The sequence below is a fragment of the Bactrocera neohumeralis genome, chromosome 6 (assembly GCF_024586455.1).
Source record: "Bactrocera neohumeralis isolate Rockhampton chromosome 6, APGP_CSIRO_Bneo_wtdbg2-racon-allhic-juicebox.fasta_v2, whole genome shotgun sequence".
In the NCBI taxonomy this organism is placed as follows: domain Eukaryota; kingdom Metazoa; phylum Arthropoda; class Insecta; order Diptera; family Tephritidae; genus Bactrocera; species Bactrocera neohumeralis.
Genome location: NC_065923.1, coordinates 58,493,956 through 58,508,312, shown reverse-complemented (window position 1 = coordinate 58,508,312; position 14,357 = coordinate 58,493,956). Strand labels below are relative to the sequence as shown.

The 14,357-nt window shown below is 32.9% G+C and overlaps 1 protein-coding gene across 2 annotated transcripts in view; it reads right to left on the bottom strand.

Moving 5' to 3' along the window:
* LOC126760947 (failed axon connections) overlaps positions 1-12,348 on the bottom strand; it is a 31,437-nt gene extending 19,089 nt beyond the window's left edge. Inside the window, exons 1-2 of one of the 2 annotated variants that reach the window (XM_050476766.1) lie at positions 12,263-12,348; positions 11,533-12,141 (exon numbers count right to left, since the gene is read on the bottom strand). In XM_050476766.1, the coding sequence (XP_050332723.1) occupies positions 11,533-11,937 (405 nt within the window). In that variant the 5' untranslated portion in view covers positions 11,938-12,141; positions 12,263-12,348. Of the gene's footprint in view, positions 1-11,532 lie in introns of both variants that reach the window. The other variant, XM_050476767.1, reaches the window with a different exon arrangement.
* Positions 12,349-14,357: the final 2,009 nt, after the last annotated feature.

Genomic DNA, 14,357 nt, shown 5'->3' with positions numbered 1-14,357 from the left:
GTGCTGCTGCTAGGAGAAAAAGCCCATAGTTCGCTCGACGCAAAGTGTTTCCTTCGGAACACTTGCACGCTCAGCTCTTTTACATACATACTTATGTATACTTATGTTGGTGTGTATATATGTATGTATATGTGCCTTTATTTATTTCATTCCAGTCAAATCCAATCCAATTTATTGTCTGTACTTCCAAGAAGCACGCCGTAACTACTCAATCGCAGTTTCAGGCAAACTGCACAAGCGCAATGCTGTTGAGCATACATCTCCATACACACATTTATGTATATACCTATCTAGTTATAGCACGCCCTACACATTTGATTGCACTGGCAACGCGTTGAAGAGAGTTTATGACTCACATTTATGCCCCTTTTAAGCACTATATGTACATATGTATGTATATAAATATGTCTGTTAATATATAAATATAAATTTGTATATACATATACAATATATAATTATAAATGTTTTTATACTCTCGCAACAAAGTTGCTAAGGAGAGTATTATAGTTTTGTTCACATAACGGTTGTTTGTAAGTCCTAAAACTAAAAGAGTCAGATATAGGGTTATATATACCAAAGTGATCAGGGTGACGGGTAGAGTTGAAATCCGGATGTCTGTCTGTCCGTCCGTCCGTCTGTCGGCCGCCCGTCTGTGCAAGCTGTAACTTGAGTAAAAATTGAGATATCATGATGAAACTTGGTACACGTACATATTTCTTGGCCCCATAAGAAGGTTAAGTTCGAAGATGGGCAAAATCGGCCCACTGCCACGCCCACAAAATGGCGAAAACCGAAAACCTATTTTTTTTGGAAAAGTGGGCGTGGCCCTGCCCCCTACTAAGTTTTTGTACATATCTCGGAAACTACTATAGCTATGTCAACCAAACTCTATAGAGTCGTTTCCTTCAGGCATTTCCATATACAGTTCAAAAATGGAAGAAATTGGATAATAACCACCCCCACCTCCCATACAAAGGTTATGTTGAAAATCACTAAAGGTGCGTTAGCCGACTAACAAAAAACGTCAGAAACACTAAATTTTACGTAAGAAATGGCAGAAGGATGGGTGCACCCAGGCTTTTTTTAAAAATTGAATATGGGCGTGGCGTCGCCCACTTATGGACCAAAAACCATATCTCAGGAACTACTAATCTAATTAATTTTACAGCAAAATAAAACAAATATTTAAATGACGGATAATGAAATCTCGATTATCACTTTATCATGCGAGAGTATAAAATGTTCGGTGACACCCGAACTTAGTCTTCCTTACTTGTTGTAAATATAATCATAATTGTATATATACATACATTTGTATTTATATCGTCGCTTGCATCCTGCATCACATTAACGCCACCACGAAAACACTTACGGGTGCTTGCAAAGTGAACACTCAAAGCCAAGCCACGCTTTGCGCTCGGCTCGAGTTTGAGCGTCCCACTCTGCAGGCATCCTACATAGGGCAAACGCTGAGAAATCCTGGAAATGGCGTAAGGTGAGTGAAGAGAGAAAATTGTCAATTTAGCATATTGCTATTGGCAATTCAACTCCCACACCCTAAAAATAGACAACTATACTTAATTTGTATATAAATGCATACAAACAAATTGGTCAGTTCGCAAGCGCCTGCCATTTGGGGTGCGTTGTACATACAAAACTCATATATTTACAAATATACATATATATCCATGTAAGCGTGTAATTTGCGCCCAAAAAGCGAAGCGAGCACTCGGTCCAATAAGCGACTTTTCTGTTAACAATTGTCTCCGCTGTCTGTTTTCCGGCCGGCGAAAGCGAAGGCGACACACTCGTGCGCACATATGTATGTTTGTATATCTGTACATACATACATATCGTGTCGTAGCCAACTGTATTCATATATGAAATCATTTAAGTGACATACATATATACTTATGTAAATGCGCACAAAATATATGCAGCAAGTGTTGGACTTTTTGGGATAATTTGAACTTTTTATATACCCATACATATGTACATACAAAAGCACTCCAAAGCACACACATATATATCCACGCATTTCTCTACACATGTCAGTGTGTAATGAATATAGTTGGAGGGTTCATTATGAATTGCACTGTCTTTAATTGATTAATTCAACTGTTGATTTTTCAGAGATACGCTAAACTCTATTTATAGCATACACTTTTTAATGAAACTTAAGCAGAGAGCAAGTATAAAGGGCGAGCTCTTGGCGAGACTTGTTAACATTTCTTGTTGAACATTGTGTAGTTCTTTGGTTTTAATGCTTTATGAAGCTTCACTGATCCTTTACATCCTCTAACTAATATTAAGCCATCAAGCTTTAATAGAGGTCTAGAGAGACATTTAATTTATCGATAAAATACATATGTATGTATGTACATACATACATATATAAAAAAATAGATGGTCATTTCCAGATAATACGAGTTCGATATGCATATGGTTGGCATATGACTTTATATTCAACGAAAATGATATATATGTACATATGTAAATGCATTTTCAATAAAAAATTTGATTCGATTTTTAATTTTCAAAACTTAACAGTGAGAACTCATAGTACAGTTCCATGTAAGTTAAAAAAAATTTAATGTCTTCACTAATGATCTACATACATATGCCAGTCTTCGTGCAGATATATTGTTAAATAAAAAGTTTTCTATACAAGGACTTTATTTTTATCGATCAGTCTGTATGTCAGCTACATACATATGTATATAATATAATATAATGACCCGATATAGGCGGTTCCGACAAATGAGCAGCTTTTTGGGAATAAACAAACATGTGCAAAAAAAAATGGATAAATTTCAGGTAAATACAGGTGGACAAACAGCCGACTTGGCTAAACTCTGGGGTTCTGAACTTCGTGACAAACGGGTTATCCCCTGCTTTCATCCATTTTTACACTGTCGCTAAAAGCTGTTATAAGAGTTATACTCAGCAAATTTGGTTGTTGTAGCTTAAGCGGCTTGGGAGATATGTACATCAAAGTTGTTAGAGAGCGGGGCCACCACCACTTTTTAAAAAAATTCTGCCCGCAGGTGCCCCTTGCTAATGCGATCCTCTGTACCAAACTACAGCTTTATATCTTAATTTAGTGGTAAGTTATGGCACTTTATACGTTTTCGGTTAATGTTACAGCAAGTTACAGCTTGCACGGACAGATTGACAGTCAACCGGATTTCAAATTTTCTCGTCATCCTGATCTTTTATATACAAGTATATGTACATAACCCTATATCGATCTCGCTTAGTTTTAAGTGATACGTACAACCGTTAGGTGAACAAAGCTATAATACTCTGCAGCAACTGGTTGAGAAAGTATAAATAATAATAATAAAAAAATTATTCTAACTTAAATAATGTGGCCATCAGAAAAGATTCCTGTCTATAAATAAAATCTTCACTTAGTACTTATCAATGCAAATTCCGCAGGTGAGTAACTGTAATCCTAAACATTTTCAAAAAAATATGAGTTTATAAAATCGGCGGCTTATATAAAGTTAAATTATTTTATACGTATTCACACAAAAAATAATACACAGCTGTTGACAGATAATTAGAAACGAAACCTATTTTGAAGTAAATTATGTTATTTTCCAATAAATCACTTTCATATATTTATTGTATTTTCACTTATTTTATTGAATCCTATGTTAAACTTAAACTTTGATAATAAAAATTTTGTTTAAAATTCATTTTTATTTTGAAGATTTTAACAATAACATGTGGAATCCACGATTTGGGTGCGACATCTAATTAGAAACGAAAATATTTTATCAACAAAAAATAATGATATAACAAAAACTTGCTTACTTTGAGTCAGTTGGTTATCCCTTTTACTTTAATATTGCTTCACACCGATTCCGAATTTACGTTATAAGACTCTGACAGCGCACCAATTGTGTAGCTTGCAATGTATGCCGTTCTAATTTCATCACAAAGAACATCCATATTTGGGATATTTTTGGTGCATATGGCTCTTTTAACATCACCCAGAGATGTTCTATAGGGTTTAAGTCTGGGCGGAATTTTGACTCCAAAACATTGATAATATTTTTATTAAAAAAACTTTTGTGTCAACTTAGACGTATTATTTGAAGTTTTATCTTCCTTATAACAGGAAAATTTTCTTCAGCCCATGACAACATGACATTATTTCTCCTGATTCCATCAATCTTATGGAGTGGACCAACACCATTCCACATAAAACATCCCCACACCATGTTTGATCTTCCAGCATACTCAACTACGCGTGAAACATGGCGAGGACCAAATTCTTAAATTATTTGACGGCGAACATACCTTCGACTATCAGGACTTAAGCGATTAATTTTTGTTACATCGTTCCAAATGACATACCGCCGTTGAGAGTAATAATAAGAGTTGGCAAAGCCTACGCGCAGTGGAACTTTATTTTTGGGTCTCTTTGGAAGATAGTGTTAATTCTACGATATATTTCTGTGGAAGTTTTTCAGGTTTTTTCTTTGCGTGCAATATTTAAAATAGTTTTAAAATTCTGTATATGCTTAAGGACATTCAAAAAAAATTGTTTGGGCATTCAAAATTTCTTTGCACATCTTTCCAAACCGACAAAGGTCAAAGGGTAGGTGTACAGCTGCAGCGTTTCCTCATTAAAAAACTTGAATATACATTTTAATATATTTTAAACCACAACTTTGAAACATACACTTACTATAAATCAGTAATAGTAATAATAAAAATTAACACCTTGAGAAATTTTAATTCTTTAAACAACTGTTTCTAATTAGCTGTCGCACTTAACACCTTCTCTATCGTAACGCATTTACCATTTGGGAAAAAATTAAAAGAACTTTAACTTCACAACTGCAAAACAGAGAGAATTTAGTAGTAAATACAGTAACACGAACAATGAAAAACTTTTAGGAATATAAATAACGGTATATCAAAAATTTTTATCATTATACTGATCAGCCATCTACAAAAAAGGAAGCGTTTCTAATTAGCTGTCAACAGCTGTATATATATACATATGCATATATGTTATATAAAATAAGCAAGTCCAAAAAGTTCGCCTTATACTTCGGTATCTAAAGAATTTGTAAAAACAGATTACAAGCAAAAGTCTGGTAACTCTACATAGGTGTCGTCTTATTACCATAAGTTTCCCTTTATGTCTTCAATATTAGTTGTTGTTAGTGACTCAGAGAGGCACACATTGTTTCGACATTAGACAGACAGACTAACAGTGCGACAGTACATACAGATACAGATTCGTATAAATAAATTAATCGTATTTACTTGATTAAATAATTTTATAAGTATATGTGTACATCAATAATTGATAAAAGTCAATGTGCGGCGTTTGTTGAACAAATTATGGAATTTATTTCATTTTTATTGGGTCTAATCATTTTTTTCTGCACATAAAAATACTCAAATTTTTTTTCAAAGGATGTAACATATGTATGTATGTATGTTATTATGTTAACGAATTAATCAGGCGCGTTTATGGCGCTTAGAGCTTTTTAATTGATGATCATTTAATTAGCTCTTGTGCCCTTTCCGGTCGTTGACGGTATATAAGCGAAGTTAAGTTAGAAGAAAGGAATATTCACATAATAAAAAATACATTAAATAAATAAATAACATAGTTTCATATAACAATGAATCAGAGAATTTTTGCCTAAACGGCATTTATCAGGGTATATGTGGATTTTCTTCACATACATTGTTTGGAATTTTATATCAAATTTGTGCATGCAGATGCAAACATCCATTCAAATGACCATTATTGTATGTATATGTACACACATATACATATGTATATATGTATGTACATACACATATGTATATATGAGAGGCGAGTAACTTCAAGATTGTCGCGATCGAAACACATAGGGATGCTTGATATTGGCGTTTGTCTGTGCATTTTACTGTTGCTGTTATATTTTTTTTATTCCTATGCTGTCGTCTTTAATGAGACACAATTACGATACAATGACACGAACGGATGTTTTATTAGTAAACTTTTCTCAGTTTACATTAATAACCGTATCTGACTGATGGCTTTGCGCTGATAACACTGACTCGCTTAGTATAAAAAAACAGTCACGCTCAATTAGTAGATGGCATACTGACGTTCATCTATCATATACATACATATGTATATAATACTTAATAACAATATAAGGCAGTGAAATGTTCGCGTTGTTATACAAGTATTGCTTTTCTTCCTGGTTAACGCGGTTGCTGGACGCGTAAGTTATAGCTATTGTTGTTTTGTGCATGAGCGCCTTATCTCTTAAACCAAGGCTATACACAAAGAAGCGAATCATAATTAACGTGCGGTGACAGCAGCAACACAGAGGAGGAGGCCAATGCCGTCAAAGCCGAGTCGTCACTTCACATAATCAACCGCCACACCGTCATTGCAGTCGAAGCCGAATTGTTTACTTTCCATTTCCAAACCGTCGACTGTCACAAGCGCTTACTGTACGGAGAAGCGCGCCTATATACGAACTACATAGTAACTCAATGCAACTATGCATGGTTATACTATATGTATGTGTGTAAGCCTATAAGTGGTTATATGCATGTGTGTAAGGATATGTTTTTATATTCTATATAGATGCCCCACCCTATGCTGGCCAAAGCTTAACAATAACATTCGCTACAGCAGTAACTGCTGTCCTTAAATAAAAATTACAAATTTCTATCGAAAATTCTATAGATTTTATGTAGCATATACCTAAATAAACGCTGAGGGTTAAAAATTCGATTTTGCGAGTGCGTTAAGTATTAATATTTTTTTTTTTTTAATTTCTTGACACGCCATGTTTAAAGCATATACAAATGAATGAAAATATTAGTAATAAATTAATTCGTTTTGATTTTTATTTATTTGTAATCATTTCAAAATTTATGTGAGAAATTGACATAAAGTTGATGCTTTGTATAGGGATGCCGGGTCGGCGTTAACGCGGTAACGGCCCCTTAACGCTTTTATTTAAGTCTGCCAGTAAAGCTTGGCTAATAGCCCTAACAGGCGAGCAAAAGTAATGCGCCTTAAGCAACGCTAATGCGCATTGAAATTTTATGGTGACAGACGGCAGACTTGTGCATTTAGACAGCTGATAGTGAAATTTGTTTATTTATAAAAAAAAAAGTGAAATAAAAATGAATAAAATAAATTATTAATAGAAATTTTGGTATTTTTGGAAAATCAATATAAATTTAACGAAAAAATTCGTTTATTATTAACTACGTTAAAAGATAATAGAGTGAAATTAAAAGCAATAATTGATTGTGTGAGAAAAAGCTAAAAATATTAAAGTTTGTTTTTGTTAATATACTTGCACATAATTTAATTGGCAATATAATAGCCCTGACAGATGACAGCGCTAATATGCATTAGCGGGCTTAATTTACATTTATTTGCGCATTTGACCCATGTGAATGCAAGTTTGTAATGCACAAAAATTTCGTGCATTTGGCTGAATTTAGTAGGCAACATTGGTTAAAAATGACAGATTTTTGCTATTGTTTGACAGATGTCGCTTGAAATCTGCCGCCTTGTTTGTGTTTACAGCTCCAGAGGTAAACAGTTTTTATATTGCTAATTAAATTATGTGCAAGTATATTAACAAAAACAACTTTTAATATTTTTAGATGACAGAAAATAAACAACGCACAGTTTGCTATCCATTTTTCCAATATTCTTCACTTTTTCACACACTTTCATTTCACTTTTTGTTTTAATAAATAAACAAATTTCACTATCAGCTGTCCAAATGCACAAGTCTGCCGTCTGTCACCATAAAATTTCAATGCGCATTAGCGTTGCTTAAAGCGCATTAATTTTGCTCGTCTGTCAGGGCTATAAAACTGCTTACCTCTGATGCTGTAAACGCAAAGGAGGCGGCAGACTTCAAGCGACATCTGTCAAAAAATAGCAAAAATCGGCCATTTTTGAGCAGTGTTGCCTACTCAAATTTGGAAAATTCAGCTAAATGCACGAAATTCTTGTGCATTACAAATTTGCATTAAGATAGGTCAAATGCGCAAGTAAATAAGAAGCAGCAACGATGCGAATCATATCAGGTGGACCCTACACCCTACACTTGGCTGTAATCAAATGTCAAAGAAACACCTAAAAGGATTAACAGAGCACGCTTAGACACTGTAATCAGCGTTGATCTGAGCGCCAAATAGGCAAACACAACAACACCATTGTCGCATGTACAAAAATTAAGCAAACAACAACTACAGTTGAATCATAAATGCTCAAATACAAATACAATGTTCCATATACATATATGTAAGTATTTTTTATGAGTGTTTAGTCTTGCGTGCATTCATGCCTTTTACTTGAAAGCAGAAACTGTAGTATTTTATATTATATTTTACACCATTTTCTGGTATTTAACGACTGTACATCAAGCTAATGTACGGGTAAACTAATCTGCTGAAGTTCGCATATGCCTTTTTTTCATTTTAGTTTAGGGCCGATATCCACAGTTCCAGTGGATTGATAAAGTAACTAACAATAGGAGTGTCGACTTTGGTCATTTGTTTAGGGGTTGTTGGTTGTAATGTATTGAATTTGAATATCTCGTTATGAGGGCGATAGTTGATTGGTTGGTTGGTAGTGTGTGTACGATACGAGTATTTAGTGAAATGGTGGGAAATCTGAACTTGTCAAGTTTAAGCACATTTAAAAATTGTTCATCAATTTTAATTAAGTTGAGTAAAGTTAAAATCCATGCATGACGCATGAGGCAAGTATGTGAGAAAATAAATTTTATAGATTTGTTGTGGAGTCTGAAGTGCGTTTACAGTGCTTCTGCCTCCATGTTCACGCATTTTGAGGCAAGCGACACGAACACACATAAAGTTAAATATGTATGTATGTATAGATTTTATTGAATTATAGGAAACAAATGGCATTAACAATAATTAATAAACAAAAGACATGCATATACGAAAGTATGTGTGAAAGAATTAAAGTTGAAAAAATGTATCATTAAAGTAATTTATATATTAAGCGTCACAAAAAATTATATACTGTATTGTGTCGATTTCGTTCGTAAATTTTTCAAGGATGTTCTTTTTATTTTTTTTTTTAAGAAGCAGAATTATGAATTTAAGATATAGAAAGTTGAGATACTAAAAACAGCTAAAATATTAATGAAATGACAAGATAGAAAAACAGATATTAGTAATATTGTGTCTTCATTCCTACATAGTAACAAAATGAATTATGTACATTTTAGTTAAAATTATTTTATTAATTATAGTTTCAAACACGTAAGGTTACGATTACAAATTTGTTCAGCTTTTCACGTTAGTTTCTATTTATTATTTCTTGTGAACATGTACATACATACATATGTATGTATATAAAAAAAACTAGTTTATTTTGGCAAAATAGCAATAAAATCAATTTTTTATAAATTTATGTACAAAAGTTATTATTCATTCTTTACAAAATATTTTCTTTTGAGAAATGGAATTCAAATATATATAAATTCATTAGAAAATAATTTATTTTTGTCATATAAAAAATCAAATTATGAACCTATATGTATATATATAAAACATAGCATTTCTTTCATGGCAAATATTTTATTTTAGGGAAAAAGGAAAAGGCTTATGAGCATTCTTGAAATTAAAAAAAAAAATATATACTTTTATTTATTGAATTAAAAAGACAGCATACTTAAATTAATTTGAATGTTATATTAAAAGTTATAAAAAATTTAATGTACTCGATATATATGTATGTAGATTAAAAAGTAGTCTCTTGATTAACATTTTTAAAGAGTATTTTGATATTTTACGAATTTACTATAAATGTCTAACCTTAGAATCCCAGTCAAGGAATATTATAACACTTCTGCCTTTTTTCATCTAAACGCATAAATGAAAATTGCAGTTATTTTACTATTCTTGAGTTATTAAAATTAACATTTGAATTACATATGTATGTATGTGAATATATTTCATGTTGAAGTAAAGCAAGGAAAGTATTAAAGAAGTTAAAAGATCTGCTTGTGTTAGGTATCAAAAAAGTTATATGCATATGTATGTAAGCAAATATGAATAAATTTTTTCTTTGTTATAAATTACTACGGGCAAAAGCCTCAGAGCACACATACAAACATGTGGTATGCAGGTTAAATGCACCCGTTGCAGAAAAATGTAATATTTTACTCTAATAACAAAACAAAAAAATAATCATAGTAAACGCCAAACTTGTTTGCAGTTAAAAACTAAAACGCTTAATAAAAAAAATTAATTTTAAGGTAATACGAAAATACACAGCAAATTGGTGTGCAAAAACTTTTTTCTATGACGATCGCGCAAATAAACCAACTATTTGCGCATAAGTATGTACATATGTATGTATGTATGTATATGTACATAAGCAGGCATACATGTCCATACATACATACTTGCATTTAAGCGTGTGTATATTTGTACGTATAAGCAAGAGTTGCTCTATTTCTGTTTTGTATCTCATTTAACGACTTCGTGCCCCCTGGTGCGCTGCAATCGATCCTGCAACGCTCTGATATGAATTAAGCATAGAATTGTATGTATGTACCACACATATGTATGTATGTACATATATGTATGAATATATGTATGTATATACGTATATGTATGTATTACAAAATTTTATACAAGTGCTTTGGTATAGTTGCATTTCAATTTGAAACAACTTTGGGCACCTGATTTCAAACCAGCATGCTATTTACATATTTATTATTGCAAACTTTCAGAGCTGCAACACCTGCACATCATTTCAAAAAGAATGCAAGCATACATAAATATGAAAACACACACGTATTCCTATTTCAAGTTAATATGTACATGTAGTATGCAGTTTTATTGCAATATAACGCGTACATAACTATGGTTCGGTTCCATCTCGCTCTCGCGACGCAACATAAATAAAAGAGTAACAACAGAATGAGTGATGCCTTTGCTCGTGTGAGCGCAAGTAAGCATATGCATGCATGTATACATATTGCGCGGTACAGGCCGGGTAGTGTAGCGACACTGGAAGCGCCTTTCCAGTCTCAACAACAACTCAACTCATAGCAACCAACCAGCTTATGCTCAGCGCGAACAAGGAGTGATACACAACAAGGAACAGGGCAAGTCAAGGCAAGGCAACTGCCCTTTTTCCAGCGGAAACGCTGTATGTGAATGTGTGAGACATAAAATTCAATATGGCGAGTTTTGAATTTTTGTGTGGGGATATGAAATGACAAAGTGTATGCGGTGGCGGTGGTGTTGTTATAATGGATAGCGTACATATGCGTACACAGATTTACATATCTACCGAGCTACATAAATACATATACACATTTTGCATCTATGTATGCCTGAATATTGAATCCTGTATTACCCTAACTAGCCATATGTAGATTTTGTCCCATTATTTTAGCTGGATTTAGCATGTACATAATTAAAATCTTTTCTGTGCAAATATATCTATGTATGTATGTATGTGTGTAGATCAAAATTTCTTACCTCGTATTTGAGGCCGGCCAGACGCAGCCATGTTTCAACTTTTAGACAATATGGTGATAGCGATGGCAGCAAAGGAGTGCGGGAGAACTGATACAGATATATTACATCCTTCTCAAAGTTTGTTTTATGCACATTGAACTTTGGTGCTGGTTCGGTTTTGCTGTTGGCTGCTGCTGCAGCAGTAGCATTGTCTCCATCTTTCTTTGTGTCTTCACCGGCCGACGCCTTTGTGTCGTCACCTTTCTCTTGTGCGTTCGCTGTATCAGCACCATTGCTTTCAGCGTTATTCTCCTTGGCTGCTACTGCCTCTGTAGCTGTTATTTCTGGCTTGGTCGCTGCCGTCGCCGCCGCCTCTTCAGCAACCTTATTTTCAGTGACTGGTGTCTGACTTACCTCGGATGCCATTTTTATATATGTATATGTATATATATATTTGTGTTTTTCGATTTTATTTGATTGTTTGGTGATTTTAGTTTTTACTAAGTTTTGATTTTGTGGATTTATATTATTTAAAAATTTTTACAAAAACTTTAGATTCACTACAAGAACTTGAAACTCCCAATTTTTATCTGAGATAAGGAATGACTTTCCACTGCTAACGCTACACCACTAAGTGTACACACAATGGAATAAACAAGTAAATGTATACATATAGAGACAGCTAAAAATCCTTATGTACTACTTCACTTATTAAAGCCACAAAATGCAAAATCGGCACGACTACACACACCTTACCCGACGAAATCACAAACAAAACTGAAAGAGAAAAGAGAAACAACTTCGCTAAACCACTCTGATCACTCGAAGTAAACCAGTATAAATGCACTGTATCTACTAGTAGCAGTGTGCATTCAGGGTTAACGGCTTCGTACTAAAAATTTTCCTACTTTTCCAACGGTTTTCCAGTGAAAATAAAGACATAAAATGCAACCCTCATCGAATACTACACTACCTCTGCATTTTCCACGGAAAAGAAAGTTTCAAGCAATCCTAAAATAATTGACGATGTAGACATCAATTTATTAAATGTATAATTAATCATATTTCAATATTTAAAATATCAAACTTTATGATTATTCAATTATATTATTTTCTCAATTTATATTAAAACGCAAGTAGTAATTGAACCGAGCTTTAAAAAACTGCTAAAATTAATTAACATTAGCAAAGTATACATAATTTATTAATAAAGTATCAATTTTAGAAAGTTGTAGCAGTTTTTATTAAAATATTAGTAAAATTAATTAGTACATTGTATTAAGTATCATGTGCTCAACACACAGAGTGCGACAGACTTCAAGCGACATCTGTCATATAATGTATTAAAATACACACGTTCTTATGGACGATACAGTTATTCAGACAGCTGCCCGACTACATTACTGTGTCCATAAGAACGTGATATTTTAATATTTTACAGATGTCGCTTTCTATGTGTTCAGCACATAAATTTTAGAAGAAGAAGGTAGTAGCAACGGCTCAGAAGTATATTTGTAGATAGAAACCCCTTTTGGCACGCAGAGTTGTAATTAAATAGTACTTTTGAGTTATGCTTGATTTAGTTTTTCACGTGCCGCCCTTCCGTTGTGACAACGTAATTGTGTTTCTCATTTGAGCAATATTGCTGTTTCAATGTAAGTGAAAACTCAACACCGCTTCTACCGTCCGTAACGTGTAGTTATTTATAAATACGTAGACCATTTTTAATAATTGGATTTTAGTTTTTACGTTTTACGTTATGAAAATTATAAATAAAAATTTAGATGTGTGCAAACCATGTAAACAAATTAGTTTGAATAAAAATATATATACATATTATAATTCGGACAAAACTTTATTTGTAAATATATATGTATTTCATACATGTGCGAATGAAAAAATATTTATGTTTAAATAATATGCTGTAATGCTGCAGCCACTCCTGTGTTGTTCTTTCACATTTTGAAATCCTAAAATTAAATAAAATTATATACATACATACTTATATGCAGCAAATTCAATAGATTTGCAAAATCCTCACTTTCAAAGAAATGGGCAACCAAGACTTTATTTTGTCTTGTTTGTTTACATATGTATGTATGTACATATGTAAAACCGTTGGTTCACAGCAAAATGCCTCTCACCTAACGTGGTAAGTGTTTTCTGCTTTTTTCTTGAAAGGAATGATCAAAAAAAACTATTAACTCAATATTGGAGAATAATATTATATACATACATATGTACATATATAAAATTGTATATATGTACTTATAATATTAAAAATTAAACATAATTAAATATCTAAAGATAAAAAAATTTAAATTTATTATATTGCTAGGATGTCATCTTAAGTAATTTCTAAAAAACAAAATAATACCAAAGGGTCTTGAGATGTCCCATACACTACCATTTACGCCCGGTGTTAACGATAAATTACTAAAATATAACAAGCAAGATGGTAGAAAACTGTGCGAAAAATTATTACCTTGAGTAAGAGTTCGATTATGTGGTAAAAGATGTTGATCAAAAGTTTTATGTAAAAACACGGTGGATGTCCGGTTATGAGGAGTTTTACCAAAACATCGCCATTCGTACACTCTGCCAACTACGAATTTCGCTGTCTAGTTCGCTTAGTTGTAACATTTTGGCAAAAAAAAAACAAAAAATAAGCTAAAAAACATCAAGATAAGGAAAAAATTTAAAAGGTCATAAAAAAAACTGACACATACGAACGCCAAACCCTTTGAGGGTTTTACCATACTGACCTAGTACCATCACCGTGACTTGGATTTCTCACCCCCCAGACAATAATCCCAAAAATGTTCCATAGTGTAATCATTACAAAA